Source organism: Fundulus heteroclitus, chromosome 14 (assembly GCF_011125445.2).
Source record: "Fundulus heteroclitus isolate FHET01 chromosome 14, MU-UCD_Fhet_4.1, whole genome shotgun sequence".
Classification (NCBI taxonomy): domain Eukaryota; kingdom Metazoa; phylum Chordata; class Actinopteri; order Cyprinodontiformes; family Fundulidae; genus Fundulus; species Fundulus heteroclitus.
In genome coordinates this window covers 17,169,506-17,190,267 of record NC_046374.1, presented here as the reverse complement: position 1 = coordinate 17,190,267, position 20,762 = coordinate 17,169,506, and the positions used below count along the sequence as shown (strand labels likewise).

Below are 20,762 nucleotides of genomic sequence, written 5' to 3'. Positions count from 1 at the left end.
TCAGTGAGGATGATTTGCCCTCCAAATATCAAATATTCAGTGGTTTTGACACGAATAAAACCAGTGTATTATGTATGTATGTATATATATATATATATATATATATATATATGTATATATATATATATATATATATATATATATATACATCACTCAAAAATAGAGGGAACACTAAACACATCCTAGATCTGAATGAATGAAATATTCTTATTAAATACTTTGTTCTTCACATAGCTGAATGTGCTGACAACAAAATCACAAGATATATTAATGGAAATTAAATGTATTAACCCAGGGAGGTCTGGATTTGGAGCCACACTCAAAATTAAAGTGGAAAAACACCTTTGATGTAATGTCCTTAAAACAAGTCAAAATGATCTTTGGTGGTTTGGTTTAATTTGCATGTTATCTAAGCCATACAAGGCCTTTTTTGGGCAAAAGAATTAAAAACTTGGAACACCACACTACTCCAGACATTTGAGTTGAGAAAGCTTCTTGGATGGGAAGTAAAATGTCTTCAAACTTTTGAAAAAAAATCCAGTTGTTTAGTTTTTTTAACTTTTTTGGAAAGTCAAACTGAGGCTCTGCAGCGTGTGGCCTCCACCTGCCTCTATAACCTCCCTACAACACCTGGGCAGCTCCTGATGAGGTGGAGGATGGTCTCCTGATGGATCAACCCCAGACCTGGACTAACGCATCCGCCAACTCCTGAATAGTCTGTGATGAGACATGATGTCCCAGATGTGCTCAATAGGATTCAAGTCTGGCGAACAGGCGGCTCGTCTCACAGGAACTGCTGACCCACTCCAGCCACATGAGGTCAAGCATTGTCTTGCATTAGGAGGAACCCAGGACCAACTGCACCAGCATATGGTCTCACAATAAGTCTGAGGATTTCATCTCTGTTCCTAGTGGCAGTCAGACTACCTCTGGCGAGCACATGGAGGGCTGTGCAGCCCCCCCAAAGAAATGCCAACCCTTAGACAACTTTGTCATTTTGTATGCACAGAGTGCGTATAGAACGAAATTTTGTTGCATACAGCCTTTAAATTACAGTAAAATTAAATTACAGTATAAGGTGCAGCAGTGATTTAAAAGTAAACAATGCAGGAGAAATTCACAGTGTACAGGTGAGTATTTTTAAAACCATTTGTATGTGCAAAGGGCATTTGTGCAAGAATGCATTTAGAAACTAAGAGTTCGGCAGCATTTGTAACGCTAGATAGAGATGCAGTGATGCAAATGTGCAAATATGCGAATGTTAGGCAGAGTTTATAGGTTATAGTTCAGCAGTTCAACAGTCTGATGGCAGCAGGGAAAAAGCTTTTGCAGAACCTGGTGGACCTGCAGCGGATGCTGCGGAACCTCTTCCGAGAAGGCAGCAGGGAGAACAGTCCAAGGTGGGGTTGTGAGGGGTCCCTGATGATGCTATGGGCCCGGGACACACAGCGCTGAGATGAAATGTCTTTTATGGTGGGAAGAGGAGCTCCGATGATCCCTTCTGTGGTCCTCACGTTCTTCCAGTCGGAAGCACTGCAGCCTCCACACCACACAGAGAGACAGCTGGTCAGAATGCTCTCTATGGTGCTTCTGTAGAAAGTCGTGAGGATGGGCGGGGGCAGGTGGGCTCTCCTCATCCTCTGCAGGAAGTACAAGCGCTTCTGTGCCCTCTTCACCCTACACCATTACTGACCCACTGCCAAACCAGTCATGCTGGAGGATGTTGCAGGCAGCAGAACGTTCTCCATGGCATCTCCAGACTCTGTCACGTGTGCTCAGAGTGAACCTGCTTTCATCTGTGAAGATCTCAGAACACTACACTGACAGAGCAAATATTCTTGCTACAGTGGACAGTTTGATTTCAAGTGTGACTGACTTAGAGTTACATTGTGTTTAAGTGTTCCCTTTATTTTATTTCCCAACAAATTAAATTTTCTCAAATGTAAATTACCACGTTGCACCTGACCGAAAACACTATGTAAAAAGTAAAACCTGTAAAAATAATAAAACAACAAACAAGACAGTAATATAGTAAAACTTTTATTAATTTTTTTTCCAAGTCAAAAAACAAACAGAACAGATACAGAGAATGAGACCATGACTTGATTTTTATACAGTGGCAACTTTTAAGTTAAACCTTCCTTTAAACTGGACAGATGAACTCTTTCCCCAGCTTGAGACCCTGCATCGCCTTCAGACGCACAACTCAGACGTTCACACATTCACTCATTCATTCATTCAACATGGGAGTCCTGCTGTTGTGGACCGACAGAACGGCACACAGTTAAGACGGCAGACTTGGACGCAAACGTAGTGGACGAAACGAAACACTGTGGAAATCACGTCCAAACCTGCTTTGTGTCTTAAGGCCATACGAAGCAGTTTTGTCCCCCCCCCCCACAAAATTAGATTGTATCAACATTTCCCAAACCTAAAATATTGTAGCCGTTTTATGTCAGGGGGACTCCCCAGTTGGAGCCAACTCATACAACCACCCTCCTCCCCACGATTTGCCCTCATCATACGTAAAATGCATGAAGGGGGGTAAAAAAAAAAAAATTAAAACACAATGAAACACTGATTTCAGAAATGAGGATCACTCCAGGATGAAGAGGTAGGGAAATCATTTTAGTTCAAAAACAAACAAGGGAGGGTCAAACTTCCCAATTTATCAGGCCGACAGAGGGCACAAACTGTGAAGATGTATATATATATATTAAAAAAAAAAGCTCACACTATTGTAGTGGATTTTTTTGTTTTTGTTTGTTTTTTTAAATACAAAGGCTAATAGTGCTGTTTCTTTGGACCATTTCTTCATGAAAACAAAGATTGAATATACCATCTGAGGCAAACCAGCACAGAAAATGTTTCCCCTATGAAGTCTTTTGGGCCGTTTTAAAACCGGAAGGAAAAAAAAAAAAACAAAAGAAAACTTAAAACTAGGAGAACGAGGCAGGGGGAAAAAAAAAATACGATCTGTCGCCTGCCTCTTCATCCAGAGCAGATGGACGTCCTGCAAAGAGGACGCCAAAGTCGCAGAAAGCAAACGAGAAACAAAACTTATTTCTCTATTCATACTCGTACAGAATAGTTATCAACTTCATAAATAAATTGAATAGAACGCAGGTACACTTCAGCTATTAGAAATTGGGACAAAAAATTAGCAAAACATGAGGGATTTAAAAAAAAAAGAAAATGTATAGACAGGCGTGCACTACTTCTGAAAACAAACGACAAAAGCAGCGAGACCAAAACTATCATCCCTCATCTATTCTGAGCTGTTTCATCATAGAATCAAAATCAAAAATCAGAGTAAGAAATTTTATTTTTACAATTTCTTATCCGAAATTCCCAGTTTCTAGGGAAGATTAGCATCTGGAAAAGTGTTTTGCTTTTTTTTTTTGCCTGCTTTTGATGTACAAGTCTCTAAAATGGTAGACAAAAGGATGCTGGTGGGTGGCTTTGTGACATCTTTCAGGTTTTCGGGGTGTTAAGGAGGAAGATGAGGGTGATGGGTACATACATTTATGTAAGTTCAGACTTTAATGTCCGTTCTCTGCAAACCAGTTTCTCTCTCTTATCGTAAAGTGTCCCGTTTATGCTGATGATACAAACGTTTTCGCTTAAAACCCCCCAAAAAGTTTCCCCTAAAGGCTTAACGAGAAGCAGTGGTTGTGACGTCCGTATGGTTCAATGGTTTGATGGTCAATACAATCTTCACTTCTCAGGCTTTTGGCAACATGTACACCGTCAACTACACAACCAGCAGTTTTAGAGCGAGAGAGAGAGAGACCGGATGAAGGACACCAAAGATAAAAAGAGACTTAAATGTTCACATCTTCCTCCCCTTCTCATTCCCTCAGGGGGGGGGGGCATCATCAGTTTTTCTTCTACACCCCGTCTTGAAATCAAAGAAACTACTTCAAAAAGGCAACATTCTCCCCCCTCCATCTGGTAAAGCAGCTCAAGTCTTTCACAAACAGTTTCTAACATCGTTGGGGGAGGGGGGGGGTAGCGACTCCCCGCTGGATTCACAGGTGCATTGGTAGGAACGTTAAAGGCTCTGCGACCTTCTCCAGCCGATTAAAAAGCCGCTGCCCTTCAGCGGCCCCCCCACGTCCTCCGCAGCTCAGTTGTTCTCCTCGTCGCTGTCGTCGGGGCTGATGGCCGGGCTATAGGTGGGGGAGGTGGGGCTGTAGCCGGGGGAGGTGGGGGAGTAGGTGGAGCCTTTGGGGCTGGTAGGCGAGTAAGTGGGAGACGTGGGCGAGTACTTGGGTGAGGTCGGGGAGTACGTGGGGGAGGTGGGGGAGTACTTGGGGCTGGTGGGGGTGTAGGTGGGGGAAGTGGGGGAGTAGGTGGGGGAGGTGGGGCTGTATTTCGGAGTTGTCGGGGAATAGGTAGGAGACGTGGGAGAGTACTTCGGCGATGTAGGCGAGTACTTCGGCGACGTGGGGGAGTACTTCGGGGAGGTGGGGGTGTACTCCGGGGAGCTGGGGCTGTACGAGGGGGAGGTGGGGGTGTATTTTGGGGAGGTCGGGGAGTATGATGGGGAGCTGGGGCTGTACGACGGGGAGCTGGGTGTGTAGGTGGGTGACTGCGGGGTGTAACGTGGACTGGAGGGAGAGTAAGATGGAGACGTGGGGGAGTAGGAGGGAGAAGTGGGGGAGTAGTTTGGACTGGTGGGCGTGTAGTTGGGGGAAGTAGGAGAGTAAGAGGGGGACGTCGGGGAGTATGACGGTGAGGTAGGAGAGTAACTGGGGGACGTCGGGGTGTAGTTCGGCGACGTGGGGCTGTAGCTCGGAGAGGTTGGGGAGTAAGAAGGTGAGGTGGGAGAGTAGGAGGGGGAGGTGGGGGAGTAGGATGGAGACGTGGGGGAGTAAGAGGGCGAGGTTGGCGAGTAGCTGGGCGACGTCGGGCTGTAGCTCGGTGACGTCGGGCTGTAGCTCGGAGAGGTTGGGGAGTACGAAGGAGACGTCGGGGAGTACGAGGGGGAGGTGGGGGAGTAGGAGGGAGACGTCGGGGAGTACGAGGGAGACGTCGGAGAGTACGAGGGAGACGTCGGAGAGTACGAGGGAGACGTCGGAGAGTAACTGGGCGAAGTGGGGGAGTAAGACGGAGACGTCGGGCTGTAGTTGGGGCTGGTGGGGGAGTAAGAGGGCGAGGTGGGCGAGTAGGAGGGCGATGTTGGGGAGTAGCCTGGACTCTGCGGGGTGTAGCCACCCGGTGATCGAGGCTCGTAGGCGGGGGAGGTGGGGGAGTAATTTGGTGACATTGCTCCACCTGAGGCAGAAAGATCAAAAAGAAAGTGTTAAAGTCTCCCAGCTTTAGGCTAGTAGCTGCCATAGACCCGAGATAATACAATAACAACTTGATCAGGGATGTACGATATATCGGCATTAACATCGTTATCGGCCAATGTTCGTATCGGTCATTTTTTTAACGCATCGGTCCGATAAGTAAAACTGGGCCAATATTAACAATCAATGTTTATTTCCATCTAGTTGCCCTTTGTGCCAATGTTTCAGGAGTGGGAGTTTTTTATGTTTGTTTGTTTTTCCAGGCAGTGATGTTTCACAGACAGGATTGTGGGGTTTAGAAATGAAGCAGAGATGCAGTGTCAGCACTGCGGTCATTCTTCACGGTGTCAAAAGAAGACATACGAAAAGCAGCGTTCGTTCAACAATTCGGTTAACAGTTTTTCGGTCGGACACACACACGTAAATATAATACACGTCTAATATAATATACAATAATATATCGGATATCGATATCAATATCGGCCCAAATTTTCAAATCGGTGCATCCCTAAGCTTGATTATTACTGTGAATGCAGTAGGCATTCACAGTTATTGAGATCCTCTTTCGCCTTTTTACTGTTTAAAGTTTGATTCGCTTCTCCTCCTACAGTTTTTGTCCAATTTCAACCATTCAACTTTTAAACTATTCAGCTTCTTCTGGAATCGATGGCTATATCTTTTTGTACTTGTATATCTTTTCAACTTTTTAAAATATTCAGCTTTTTCTGCAAATTTTCAGCTTTTTTTCCACCCATAGGAAATTAATGTAATTCACTAAAATTCCACTCATTTCAGCTGCTTTTTGACAGCTTACTGCTTCAGCCTACTTTTAGCTAGAAACGCCATTCCACTTTTAAAATGTAGTGATATCTTTCAGCTATTAAATAAAAAAAGCTGACACCATCTTTTACCATTTTCATATAGTACCTCCTTAAAACAATTTTGGCTTTTCAAGAAATTCAGCATATAACATGCGTTGCTATGGTCGTCAAGGAGGCAGTTGGTAGAGTGCGCACTCTAGAAATTCAACAAATTCTTCATCTCCGAACAACTTCTTCTCACTCGCTCAATTTTCAACCTATCCACATAAATTATACATCAAAACGTAGGAATTTTGTCTGGATTCAGGAAATGTAACCCTCATTGGTGTAGCATTTATAGATTTTCCGCAAATCACCTCAGAGCGACACAAACCCGAAACCTCCCCCATTCATTTCCTATGGAGCGGTTTTGAAAAATGACGTCTGAAAATCCAAAACATCACACGTTTTCGCATCGTTGCTACTCCTAAACCGTTTGATGTACAGGCATGAGACTTTCACACATGAATGTCCCAACCCTTCTGGCACTCACAAAAAAGGAATTTTTTGGATAACTGTTACGTTTTTGCTGCAGGAACAATTCGTTCGGAGTAGCGAATGTGCAAAATCCTGAAAATGCTTTAGAGCTGCATTTTTCCACATGATCCACTTTTTTACATCGTCGCTGTGCCTACACTGATTTTTGTACAAACATAAAAATGAGCAACATAGTCCTCAAAAGCCTGCTGATACTCACAGTGAAAGAATTATTTTGATATCTCATACTTTTTCAGCTAGAGCGATTTGTTCGGGACCGTTTTTAGAGGATTTTTGAAATTCCTTAAAAATCCCCTTTATATCATAATTTTTTTACGCCTTTATTAAACTTTTTCCAGCAAAAACCGATAGCAAGTCTTCTTCCCCTATCCGTTAAGAAATAAACGCAGAAAAAATTACGTCTCTACCATTTACGGATCAGGAGATATGAAGTGTTGTGCGAGGCAATGTTCTCCATTATAATCCTATTGGACATAGTCTGAGCAAAGTGTCTGCACTTTGGTAGAATGGCAAGCTGCAGGTGTGAGCAAGTTTCCATGACGACGGAACTCTGCTGGCCAGAGGTTACTAGGTCAGGGACAGGCTCCATTCGGATAGAATGGCAACTTTCGACACCCACTGCAGTGGCTGTGATGAATGTAGGAATCTGAAATTCGCACAGTCACTTCCACTTAACATTTTTAAATTTTCAACTGATTATGAGGCATGTGTGACTTTTCTGTCACTTTTTGGATCTCACATGCTTTCCTATTGGGCCTTTGCTTCCAACACGACCTGGTATGATGCCCAGACACGACCCAATTGGCCAATACAGCACCACCCACCTGTGGGAAATGGCGCTTCACACCATTTTGGTCAAATGTTGAGTTCTGGGCCCAGATGTGGTGAGGCTGAGTTGCTAAAGGAGGCCAATCTGACCCATGACCTTTGGTGACCTTTGGTGACATTAAGTATTGGCACCCTTTTTGAGGCACTTCCCAGTACAGGATTTGGACCAAACTAACAGAATACCATCACACGGTGATACTGAACACAACCCTGTTAGCAGCTAACGGTTAGCATGTTGCCAACCGGAAGTAGCTCTAGGAAGGTTCTACAAACTTCTGCTCTACAGAGTCTGTACCTCCTTTATAGAGAATGCTCCACAATAAATGTGGGCCTCGTCGCGTAAAGCATCTCCAAGTTAGGAGGTGTCAAACATCCAATGCTTTTCAAGTGGGGCAAAACCCCTTATACTCCTAGAAATGCAGGCCCACATATGGCTACAGTATATTCAAGTTTGAAATTCTACTTCTGCTTTGTTAAACGATTCAGTGTTTAGAATGAGTTAGGAGATGTTTGGTGCCATTCCCTCAGTTTTTTCTTCTTCTAATCATTCAGCTATTGTTCTTTCATGTTCAAATTCTTCAACTTTTTCAACTTCTTCACTGCTTTTCAGCAATTTTTTCTCTTCTTCAAAGAACTTCTGCATCTTTTGCTCAATCATTCAGCTTACTGCATTCACAGTGCATTTTCGCAGGAAATGCAAATTTTTCTAGTTATTTTTCACTTTCCTTTAACACATGGTGGTACAGTGCCACTGATTTAAGGAGATTCACCCTCACAGCGACGCAAATGAAGCGGTTATTTCTGCTAGCAGTCACTGTTTTTAAGTGAGAGGCCGCCATGTTGGATTTTGAGTTTGGAGACGGTAGGAAATCTTCAGCTTTTTTTTTTTTTTTATGTAAATCTTTGAAGTTTAAATAAGATGTGATTATTATAAAAGCACTAACCTGGAGACGGGATGTACGGACTGACGGGTCCTGGAGACCCGGGTGACCCCGGTGTGGGAGACCAGGCTGGGGAGTAGCCTGGAGAGAAGCCACTTGCGTCTGATGCTGCACTGGGAGAGAAACCTGCTGCTCCAGGGGTCATGCCGCTCCCTAGGTGACCAAAAAAAACAAAGAGTCAGTGAAAGGAAACAGATAAAAGCGCCAGAGCCGTGTGTGTGTGTGTATTTGAACCTACCAACACTGGGAGACCATGCTCCGTAGGCCGGCGTGGCTCCTGTGTTCCACGGCGTCATGGCCGGAGACATCCCGCTCATGGGACTCGGCACCGAGCCAAAGAACATCCCCGTGGCTGGAAACCCACACACAGACCATAAATGCCACAGTCATTGCAGCATAGCTACTATATCCAAACACATTTACACCAGAAGAACAGAACAATTCCCTTCACTTACGTCCTGCCACGCTGATGCCAGGTATGTTTGTGGGGATCTCCATGCCGTACTTGCACTTCTCAGCATCCAGCAGCAGGTCGAAGCAGCCGGTCCCAGCTGGAGCGAGCTGGCCTAACATGATGTTCTCCGACACGCCCTTCATCGGGTCGCACTCGCCGTGAGACGACGCCTCCATCAGCACGTCCACCTGCAAGACGACAAGACATGAGAGGCTTGTTAAATACTAACGATGGATTAACGAAGTTCCTCTGAGCTCAAAAGAAACGCCGTGTACCGTCTCCTCAAAGGAACACTTCATGAGAGGTCCCGTGTCCTGACGGTTGATGCCGTGACGCGTGATGGCCATCAGGTGACCGCGGCAGGTCATGGTGTCGCAAAGCAGAGCCAAGTGGCGGTAGTTGACGTAGGAACCGTCGAAGGAGATGACGTGGTACAACTCCCTCTCCAGAGCTTTTCGGACAGCTTCGATACCCAAGACCTGTTAGGCGACAGCAGAAAACGTTCAGTGAAGATCCAAATGAAACGAGTCGTAAACTCGTGGCGAAAGACTGGAGGTGTGTTCGCACCGTGAAGATCTCCACGATGTCGTTGGAGGTGGTCCTGACGGGGTCCACGTCCTTCTCGCTGAGCACCCTCATGAGGCTCACGCCGTCCGTCTCCAGGATCCACTCCTGCAGGGCCTTGAACTCTCCGTCCTCCGTGATGATGATCTTCTTCTTGTTGTCGGTCTGGGGCAGATGCATGTACACCTGACGGAGAGGAGCAAACGCGTTCAGCACATCCCTACAGAGCTTCAGTTCCATGTCTGCATTGCCGATGGACTCACCTTGCTGATCTGCTCGATGCCCTGCAGGGTCATGTCCGTCAGCATGTTGGACTCGATGCACCTCAGGAACACGTCGTCGTCCATCTTGTCCACCACCTCCTCGTCCTGGAGGAGCGCAGCAGACCGTCACAACCTGAACCGGCGGCGGACTCTCTTACTGCCGGTGCTAATGAATGCTCACCTCCTGGAACTTGTTCTCGTCGCTGTTCATTATCCGGATTCGCAGCACCAGCTTTTCAGCGTTGTCGTCGTTGAAGATGCAGTTGAGGTCGTCTCCAAAACCTGAGATAAGCAAACCGCAGGGTAACTGAGGGGAGGGGACGTAGCTTTTTTCTTTTTCTCTATAAAGCTTTGGACGGTTACATAAACCCACCTGCATTGATCTTCTCAGCGATCTGCTCCATGGTCAGTTTGCGGTCGGTCATGTGCTTCCGGTCGAGCTCGATGCGCAGCAGCCACGGGGAAATGCGGCTCACGTCGAAGTCCGGCATCTCGTAGTAGACGTTCACCCACTCCTGATCCTCGGCCACCACCGTGTTCTGCGGGTTGGGGTCGTAGTAGATGGCGGTGTTGGCCGTCACCTGAAAGGGCACAGGCTCCTCTTAATCCCGGTTTTTAAACGGCATTAAACGGGAAGAACGGGTACGGACAGATCCGGACTCCTCACCTTCCTCAGCGTCGTATGCTCCAGTCGACACAGGATGTCTTTGGCCCTCTCTGCGTCCCGCGCCGCCTGGCCCAGCAGGAAGACCGTCAGCGAGGGCGTCTTGGGCCTCTTGGAGATGTTGATCAACTCCTTCAGACGAGGCACGCCGAGCGTGACGTTCTTGGCCGACACGCCGGCGTAGTGGAAGGTGTTCAGGGTCATCTGCGTGGCCGGCTCTCCCAGCGACTGAGCAGCTAGGGCGCCGACCATTTCCCCAGGATGGGCCTGCAGGAGGCGGAGAGGATTAATGGGTTTCGCGTGTTCGGGGAAAAACGAGAGCACCTAGCGGCGTCTGCTGAACGTACGATGGACTGGTTGAACTTGGTCTCGATCTCTCCCAGCAGCCAGTCGTAGGCCTCGGTGGAGAGCCGGAACTCCTCGGTCATGCGTCTGGAGCAGAGCGTGGAGCGCAGGTGGATGTTGAAGAGCAGCGTGGCGTTCTCCTGGGCCTGTCTGCTGAGGGGGTCGTCGCCGTTCACGATAACCAGCTTCTTGCTCAGCTCCTGAACGCCTGAGGAGGGTAAAACACACGGAGGGATTGAGACGGTGAGTCGACGAGTTTAACAAACTGGCTACAGACGTCTGAGGCCAGGGCACGATCTCCTCGGTTCTGTAATTCTTTCACGCGACTCGCCAACTCTAAAAAAATGGAGGATAGTAGTCCGGGTTCTTCCACCTCACCTTCGACCACTCGCAGAGGATTTAGATCTGTCGGGGTTCGAGTGTTGATTCGGAAGATCTTCTGGGCGTTCCAGATCATTCTGGCCAAGTTGCACGGCAGCACCACCTACAGGCGGAGAGAAGCGTTGCAGAAGATGAGCAGTTTGTGACGCTTCGGCCCGTCTGCAGCGCCTTCAGGCGGCTAGATGTTTATCATGGAGCAAATCTGAGAGATGCCGCTCGAATACACGTATATAAAGGTCAGAGCATGGCGGTATTTATTTAACACCTTAACGCTGACCTCACTATATAAATTCATGCAAATAAAACTGATTTAGCAGCAAGTGTGTGGCATCCTTCTGGCTCGTTGTTCCTGCTTCTGTTATTACCTGCAATGCCTGACTAAAAATTGATTGATTGATTGATTGATTGATTGATTGATATAGCTCTCGTCACCTCTGGACACTTTAACCGTTTATCGTGTTTGCTGCTGTGCAGCCGCTGCCGATTTAATTTCTCACGCCCACCTTGCTGTCCCCAGTGGGGAAAATGGCCCGCAGAATCTCCCTGTCCTCCCTCATCTTCTCAAACTCCCTCTCCAGGACGCTCTGCACGTTTGCGTTCGTCAGCACGTCTTTCACCACGTCCTCCTGCAGCACCCGTCTCAGCGCCCGCTCGTTGGTGCAGTCGAACCGAAACCTGTAGGGATAAGAAGAATCGGGAGGCGGGTGAATCCCAGGTTTCGGAGGGACCAAAAAGGTGATGGGAGTCGGGTTTCCGGGAGTTTGGCTCGCTCACTTCTTCTCGAAGGCCTTGTTGGAGGGCTTCAGCGTGGCGAGGTTCTGGAACTCGACGTTCTCCCCCGCCAGGCCGTCCTCGCCGTAGCGCAGCTGCACCACCTGGTTGATGGAGTTTCGCACCGTGGCGTCGTACTTCACCATCACAGACTCCATGGATTTGATCAGACGACGCTGAATGTAACCTGCGGGTGAAGCGAGAGGGCGGCTTTCAGCTGACGAGCCCCCACCAACATAAAGGTTTACCTCTCAGCCACGCCGCTACCGTGCCAACGTACCCGTCTCGGCCGTCTTGACGGCCGTGTCGATCAGACCCTCTCTGCCTCCCATGGCGTGGAAGAAGAACTCGGTGGGCGTCAGCCCGGCCAGGTAGGAGTTCTCCACGAAGCCTCTGCTCTCGGGACCGTAGTCGTCCTTGATGAAGTGAGGCAGCGTGCGGTGCTTGAAGCCGAAGGGGATTCGCTTTCCCTCCACGTTCTGCTGGCCCACCACAGCGATAACCTGAAAGACAAGCCGTGCTCAGCTTCTGCAGCAGCCCAGACCGCCTTCTCTGACGGGACTCGGGCGGGGCGGGGTTACAGTACCTGTGAGATGTTGATCTTGGAGCCCTTGGAGCCAGCCACCACCATGGACTTGAAGTTGTTGTACTCGGACAGAGACTTCTGGGCGGAGGATCCCGTTTTGTCTCGAGCGTCGTTCAGGATGCGGTTCACCTGGTTCTCAAAGGTCTGCCTCAGCGTGTTACCGGGTGTCGGCTCCAGCTCGTTGTTGTGAGCTTTCTCAATAACCTGGCAGGTAAGACGGAGAGAAATTTACCGTTGCTCTATGCCGTCTTGCCAAGTAAAAACCTAAAAGGCTCCTTTAAGACACGTTCTGTTTGCTGAGGGACGTATGAGATCTCCCTCACCTCTATCACATCCTGCTTGGCCTTCTTGATGGTGTTCTGGATGTCAAGATACGTCTTAGCGTCAGCAATGGAGTCGCCAATACCGATGGAGTGACCTGTGGACATTACAAAGACACCGGCATCAAAAAAAGTCCTGTACGTCCCTGACTTTAGGCTCCTACACATTAATGGTGTCCGGATTCCCTCTGTCCGGTTTTGACACACGTCTTAAAATTTAAGTTTCAGGGACAGGCGGACATGAGGACGGAGAAATGGACAGACGGTCGGGCCAACGAATAAACAGATGGATAGATGGACAAAAAGGCTGGACTGATGGAGAGTTTAAAGTACAGATGGGAAAATGGATAAAAAGGGACAGACGATGAGGATTTGGTGGACAGGTGACACCAGGGGACTGAGATTACATAACTGGGAACAACATTTAGAAAATAAAGTCTGGAAATGAATTATTTTCCAACACGTTTCCCTGACCAGGAGTCAAATCTCATGCAGGAATCCTGCGCGCGTCTTACCCTCGATGAGCAGCCAGTTGTTGACCACCGTCTGAATGTTGGAGTAGAAGAGCCTGGTGATGTCGTGGCCCATCTCCAGGTAGGAGATGTGGACCAGGGAGCCCGCCGAGGTCCCCAGAGACTTCTTACACAGGATGCCCATGATCAGCTCCCCGTTCTCCACTATGACCTGGTTTAGTTTGAGGACAGATGCTCAGTCGTCTCGTCTCTTACACGTGGAAAACAAACGAGGAACCTGTCGTGTACCTTGGTGTCGCCGGGCGAGATGTGCTTGTAAGGCCCGCTGTCCTCGTCGTCCGGGTGCGTGCTGTGGGTGCGGATCACGTTGATGTGTCCTGGAATGATGAGGCTGAAGATCTGCTTGCCCGTCCACAGAGGACGGGGCTTGAGGATGGCCGGCTGGGGCATCTTCCCGTCCCAGGTGGACAGGAACATGAGGAGGTTCATCACTTCGCCCTGTGCGGGGGGGACAGGAACCCTGCGGTCAACACCCGGGGGGGGCCATGCTACCCGAGGGGGGGGCGCGCTGCGAGCGTCTACTCACCCTCTCCAGGAAGACGTCTCGCTTAGTGAACTTGCGGACGGCCGTGAGCGTGTCCTGCACGATGCCCATGACGGGCCGGTTGGACTGCGGCGTGACGATCATACGCGGCACCATGGCCAGCTCCTGGATCTCCGCCCTGGTCTCCAGCGACTGAGGGAGGTGCAGGTTCATCTCGTCCCCGTCAAAGTCGGCGTTGTAGGGCGTGGTGACACTGCACAGAGAGGCGAAGCGCTGACATCAGCAAAGACGCTGCAGTACCCTTGTTAGATGCTACAACCAAAACCTGACACTATGCATTAAAACGGTAACCAAGGTGCAGATTTCATCGTTGACACGCTGATCCAAGTTTTAACTCCTAACATTGAACCCAATTGTACATTTTTTATACTTATTGTTCATTTTTGTGTGCCTGGCTTGGAAACCTGTTACAGGCCGAGAACATCATGCTGACCTAACAGATCTGATTTATCCAGAACCACCCATGGGTTCATAATTAAACATCAATGAACAGGAACTCCACAGGTGGCTGAGCTAAAAGCTACAACAAATACTACAATACCTTAAACGGCCAGAGTTTTAAATCATATACACAGAACTGAAGTTCCCGCTGGAAAAATAGAACTAAAAATAAGATTTTCTTGAAATGAAAGTATTTTTCCTTGATTTGAGCAGGTAAATATGACTATTTAGACACTTAGACAACTTTGTTATTTTGTATGCACAGAGTGCGTACAGAACGAAATTTCGTTTGCATACAGCTTGAAAATTACAGTAAATTATAGGATAAAGTAAATTACATAAAGTGATAAAGTAAATCTTATTCCATATTTGCCAATAGAATAAGATTTTTGCACATAAAATAGGAACAATTTAGCTCCATCATCTTATTTCAAGTGCAGTTTATGTAATTATCTTATTTTAGGGGTAAAAATACTCATTCCATTGGCAAATTATCTTATTTACCTGCTCAAATCAAAGGCAAATACATTCATTTCAAGAAAAAAATTCTTATTTTTTAGTTCTCTTTTTGCAGTGCACGCTGGAAAAATTTAACCAAAATAAGTTAAGTGTTCTTGAAAGTGGTGTATTTGTCCTTAAATTGAGCAGGTAAATGAGAGGATCTGCCAATGGAATGAGATATCTTCTACTTAAAATAGGAATAACTCATCTCCATCGTCCTAAGTGCAATATCACTATCCATCTGATTTTAGGAGTCAAAATCTTCATCCCACTGGCAGATAGTTTTATTTACCTGCTCAAATCAATGACTCGGGCTGATTATCAGGGAGCCTGACTGGGATTCGGCTCGTTTTTTGGTCCTTTATTACCTGAGGTTGAGTCGGAACGTGGACCAGGGCAGAATCCGAACTCTGTGCCCCATCATAGACATCTTATGTAGTGTGGGCTGCCGGTTGAAGATGACGATGTCGCCGTCGCACATGTGTCTCTCCACCTATAAAAAAAATAAAAATAAAAAAGAGACCGATCGCCGTTAGACGTGACCTTTAACGGCAGACATATTGGTACATGTGTTGCTTCTGAACAGATGTGCACAGCTGGCGACGGTAATGAACAGATTTTACAGCTCCATCAGCCCTGACTGGTTATTGTCCAACCTAAAGATTTAAACCCATAACATGGCTCTTTAAGAGAAATCTAATTTGATTAAAGTTAGAATCGGCAGGTTAAATCCTCGTTAGAGGAGACGTCCCACTGGTGCATCTCTGCATTTGAACAAACGCCTACATCCGTCTTAATCTTGCCTTGTAGCCGATTTGCAGATGAAGGTCACTTGGTTTAGGGTGGAACCGCAGGTCGATCCTGTCGCCGTTGTCCCGGATGATGTACTTGGCTCCAGGGTACTGGCTGTTGCCTCGTCGCACCAGCTCTTGCAACCTAACGACGGCAATCAGAAGCAAATGAGCCGGCGTTTACGCACGCGTTCCGCAAAGCTGGGGTGAACTGTGGCGCCCCCTCCGCCGTACCTGTCAATATTAAAGGGAGTGACGATCTCTGGGAAAGTCATGTTGGCCGCGATGGACCGCGGGACGCCCACTTGGTCGATCTGTAGGTTGGGGTCTGGGGTGATGACGGTCCGGGCTGAGAAGTCCACGCGTTTGCCCATCAGGTTACCCCTCACTCGCCCCTCTTTTCCCTTTAGACGCTGCTTTATGGATTTGAGAGGGCGGCCAGACTTTTGCATCGCCTGAAACAAAAGAGATTCTGCTTTAGTTAACCGAACCACGACGGGCTTCATTAAATATCCTTAAATACACGCGTACCCTCGGCAGGCCTGGCAGCTCGTTGTCGACCATCGTGGCCACGTGGAACTGAAGCAGCTTCACGTCCTCGGCGATGACGTGAGCCGCCGCGCCGCTCTGCTCGTTCCGTCTCAGCTGGTTGTTGATCTTCACGATGTCCGCCAGTTTGTGGGTCAGATCATCCTTTGAGACACACAGTTTTCTCTCGTTAGCCGCTCTGTTCTCTCCGCCTGCGAGGGACGAACGGGCCTAGAGCGGCTGCGGCTCACCTGGTTGCGGGCGGAGCCCTGCATGACGACGGCGGGCCTCACGGCCAGCGGAGGCACGGGCAGCACGGTCACGATCATCCACTCCGGCCGGGCAAACTTGGGGTCCATGCCCAGGATGATGTCCTCCTCGTCGGAGATGCGCTTGAAGATCTCGTGAACGCGCTCTGGACTCAGCAGAATCTTCTTCTCCTGGGAGTCCTCGTTGACGTGCTTCCACTCGGCGTACAGCTCCAGGCCCGAGCGCCTGATGCGCGGCTGGTAGCGCCCGCAGCCGCCGTGGCCCTGCCATGGATTCGCCAAAGGTGAGCGGCGGGGGGGGGGGCGCGACCGGCTGAAAAACGTGCGAATGAACCCTCGTCCAAATACCTTCTCCTTGGTGATGTCCTCCTCTTGCTCCTGCGGCTCCATTCCAAACTTGTTGTCCATTTCTTCCCCGCCCTCGCAGATGTTTTTGCCCTTGCACAGCTCGTACACGTGGGTCAAGCGCTTCCTCGGCTGGCCTTTGGATTTCACAAGGATTTCCTTGATCTTCGGATTGTTCTGGGGAGAAAAAGGGCCGAAAATAGAAATTAACGGAACGTAGAAAACTAGAAAACACGAGATCAGGCAATTAGAACAGCGAAGAAAACATCTCCCAAGGTTAACTACTAAGTCATGAAAACAGAGAGGGTGGCAGCTAATGGCATTTCTGCAGAAATTAAGTCAGACAGTCCTTAAAGATGCGATATTTAAACTTCTTTTCGGGTAAAAACTTTAGAATATTGTAGCTGCTTTCTAAAACTGAGCAAAGAAGCTCTAGAGTGAGAAAATATAAAGAAAAAGAACAGATGGTTTTGGTCTCAGCACTACACGGTATCAGATGTAGTACTGATATGCAGTATGAATTTTAGGTTAATGTATGAAAAAAGTTGCTTTTATATCAACGCCTGTTACTTCCTATATATTTTTCAGGTTAAAGAATGCATGAATTTCATAAAACAGAAAATATTTTGTATGATAGGACCATCACCATGGTCACAGGGCCCTAGGTTTAGGAAACTTAGTAAAAGAGTGTTTCTGATTATCTGTAACCTTTCACGCCGTGTTCAGTTTACTTCTTGCTTTCTCGTGTTTAATTCCACTTTATTACTTGAGGCACAAAATGGTTGATCACATCCCAATTATTTATTTATTAAACCATTGTTACGGGTTATATGATGCACCCCTGTCAAATATTAGAGCAGTTTATGGTCGCACAGTTGTCGGCGTAAAGTGCCGTTTTATTTTGTTCGGAAGCTGCGAGCATCTTTAACGCAGAGGGGATTTTCCTTCTCACTAGATGTTCTGGCCCGTGGCCTTAATCCAGGAATCAGATTTGCAGCGTTGAGCACAAACGTCCTGCGACAGAATATTAGACTTCATCAATATTTGCATTGGATAATCTTGTCAGCACTTACCGAATCCACCAACAGTTTGGAGCAAAAGAAGCAGACGCAGCGCATGATCTTCATTATCTTCGTCATGAAGCCGACGTGGAAGACCGGCTTTGCCAGTTCTATGTGTCCGAAGTGGCCCGGACATTCAGTCATGTTGCCTGAAAGAACAAATTGTAGATAATGGAAATAAGCGTACATCTGCGATTTTATTCATTTATTTCTGTGTATGAAATTCGGTAATAACAACACGTTACCTGCACACGTCTGACATCTCCCACTGCGCTCTATCACCCCTTGTCTTGGATCCATAAGGCCGCCAAGTTTAGGACGTCCTCCCTCTGTGGTCTCGGGGTACTTAATACCCCCTTCAGTAACGGACATCCGTTTCTAATGAGGACAACACAACATCAAGATAGAATAACCACAATCACATTTGCCATTCACACCAGAATACACAACACGCATAAATACAGTTATTCATCTTAAAATATTCTAATTGCAAATCCTTCAAAACGGATTACTGAATTTACTCAAAAACGTAAACAACAAAGCTCTTGTAATAATTTAATGCTGGTATAAAACGGGTCTGAGAAGCCACATATAAAATAAAATGTCTAAAAATAACGCTCATGTGACATTTAAGAACTTATTTTATTTATTGTAACGGATAACAGTACACATCTAAGTAGTACAGACAAAAATCACTGGATTAAATCACGAAACTCGTCTACAATGGCCCCAAACACATCATCGAGTTTTTCAAAAGGGGGTTTAATTCATGTGTATTGCATGGATCGCTTTTTAAAGTGTTGTGCTTTAAGTTTTCTGTTGAACTTCCTGCAACATGCTAGTTAGCGCAAGCTCCAGCCTGACACAGTTAGCTAGGCTAGGCTAACAGCAAGACTTTCCAGTTGCAAACAGAACCATGTCTTTGACGTTACGTGTTAATTACTTCGCTAATCGATAGAAACTGTATAATTTAATGAGTCAATTCTTAAATAGTCCATTGATAAAAATCAATAAATCCCACCCCAAAACAGAAAACCTACAAGTTCATCGGGGCTGATGACGCCGAACTGAACTCTCTTGATCGTGCGCAATGGGCATGCGCTGTCACCGGAGGGCGGTCCGTGCATCCTGTCTATTCAAAGAGACGCGTCCTTCCTCGGCACGCCGCTTTGTGAGCAGGAACAGCCTGTAAAATGTCACCTCGACTCCGGTCCGGCCGCCAACGGTGACCGGAAAGGCTCCGAAGGCAATATTCCAGGTGCCTTTGTTGCCGGCTGCCTTTGGAGCTGAGTATTTTACGTTCAGTTCCTGCCTACATAGACCAAGTACTGCTCCCTCCCCTTTTCCGATCTACTAACTTGAGCGCTCTAAGCGCTTCTGAGCGTGGAGCGGTCCAACGCTCGGTTATATAGACTGAGAGCCTACTACGGGGATGCCCAGTCAGAACAGCAAGGGCAGTTTGCTAAGAAGGAGGGACATGCAACTCTGGAGTAACACGCTCATTGGCTATTTGAGGCAGCTTTCTGAATAATTAATAACATTCTACGCACAGCCAATTAGAGCATCCGTTGATTTCGCCAGCGAATCAAAGTTAAAGGCGGGTATTGATTTTATCGGAGCTCATTCCTATTGGCTTTCTTAAACCAGAAAGGGTGGTGCATATGATGTTTTGCATTCGATCTGTAAATATTTAGGAGGCACTCTCTGGATTGGTCGTTTTTCTTATTAATATTTAGCAGTGGGTAAGGAAAGCCCAATAACGACGAAGAGATTTACCTTTGTTAAATAATGTAACCAAGAACCACCCAGTTTCCGAATTTTGCCGAGGATGACCGATTTGACTTTCTTCCCTCTGAGCAAAACTAAAAAAAATCTCTGTTCTCTCGTTCGTCTCGCTCTGGATCAGCCTGGGCTCTAAGAAAAGAGGCTCAGAGCTAAGGCCTATCAATGTATTTAATGATACTAGGGAATATTGTTTAAAAACATAACGATTTTAACCTTAAAACACTGCACAGCGGATGATTTTTTCAGTTGTTTTAGGGGCGCGTTAAGCTTTGCCTTTTTGCTGTTGTACATTTTTGGATCTTTGGGACTTAATCGCAAGCAGCGGACTCGACTGCGACGGATGGCCGGGCGGAGGAGGGCTTTTCCCGCGTGGCCCTTAGGAAAACCTGGGGGAAGCCTTAACTCTTTATTTAAGGCTTGTTTTTGGACAGAACCAGACGATATTGTCAGATCCGCGTTGTGAATGCGATGTATTTCAGATTTTATCCGTGACTTGTTGCTGTGTTTTCTATATTTTTCATAAAAATGGACAGCGTTCGCATAGGCCACGTTTCGGGTGGCAGCTGAAAAGCAATGGCTCTGGCACTTGTGTCGCTGTAACACGACGGTTCGTTTCGTCGCGTAACAACTGAAAGTGCTCAAAAACGTTAAGTTTGACTCTTCTACACCTCCGCAGGTAATACATATATATTTTTTTATATTATTTATTGCTTTTTAATCGCCTTAGCAAAGCTATTATTCCGAGTAGCTCAAAGGAGCCTAACCAAAACGGCGATTTTTCTTCCCTGTTACACACTTTTGAATGTATCCGGTCTAGCGGACGTCGCTTTGCTACTATTAAAAACCGAATATCGGTTGTTCCCTGTTGATCCGTGAGGCTTACGGTACATTTGGACGGTTGATTCGACGGTTTAGCTTCGCGTTAAACGTTACGTGAACGTTTTTTTTTTCTAACCGTACGAGTATCTGTTTTTTATTAAACAACTATTAAGCCCGTATTAGACGTGCGGGTGTTTAAAACGGGCGGTTATATTGGCCAACGTTCAGCGCGAGGACCGCCAATGCGCCAGTTAGCTGCCTCCTCTCTTAGCCCCCAACATGGCGCCGTTCGGCTAACGGCTTCTTGTTGTTAGCGAGGAAAGATGGAGTCTGGAATATTCTCTCTTGACTCGGAAGAGCGCCGACAGGCACC

The 20,762-nt window shown here is 47.2% G+C and overlaps 1 protein-coding gene across 1 annotated transcript; it reads right to left on the bottom strand.

Annotated features, from left to right (window-relative positions):
• Positions 1-2,024: 2,024 nt before the first annotated feature.
• On the bottom strand, positions 2,025-19,173 carry polr2a (RNA polymerase II subunit A). The gene is made up of 29 exons (XM_012874740.3): positions 18,826-19,173; positions 18,031-18,163; positions 17,798-17,934; positions 16,728-16,901; positions 16,362-16,643; positions 16,114-16,275; positions 15,817-16,037; positions 15,595-15,727; positions 15,160-15,284; positions 13,832-14,042; positions 13,534-13,743; positions 13,288-13,456; positions 12,776-12,870; positions 12,453-12,656; positions 12,147-12,369; positions 11,870-12,053; positions 11,599-11,770; positions 11,093-11,198; positions 10,717-10,922; positions 10,373-10,636; positions 10,079-10,286; positions 9,887-9,987; positions 9,706-9,810; positions 9,446-9,628; positions 9,154-9,357; positions 8,880-9,066; positions 8,663-8,776; positions 8,428-8,577; positions 2,025-5,280 (listed from the first exon to the last, which is right to left on the bottom strand). The coding sequence occupies exons 1-29, from the start codon at positions 18,910-18,912 to the stop codon at positions 4,130-4,132; spliced, it is 5,901 nt and encodes a 1,966-aa protein (XP_012730194.3). The 5' UTR covers positions 18,913-19,173; the 3' UTR covers positions 2,025-4,129.
• Between the last annotated feature and the right edge of the window lie 1,589 nt (positions 19,174-20,762).

Bases quoted from the DNA above. Each gene is read 5' to 3' on its own strand.
- polr2a (XM_012874740.3), bottom strand. From the start codon at position 18,912: ATGCACGGACCGCCCTCCGGTGACAGCGCATGCCCATTGCGCACGATC. The intron at 11,771-11,869 runs GTGAGCGAGCCA...TTATCCCTACAG, and splicing joins AACAAGGCCTTCGAGAAGAA to GTTTCGGTTCGACTGCACCA. The intron at 11,199-11,598 runs GTGGGCGTGAGA...CTCCGCCTGTAG, and splicing joins TCCCCACTGGGGACAGCAAG to GTGGTGCTGCCGTGCAACTT.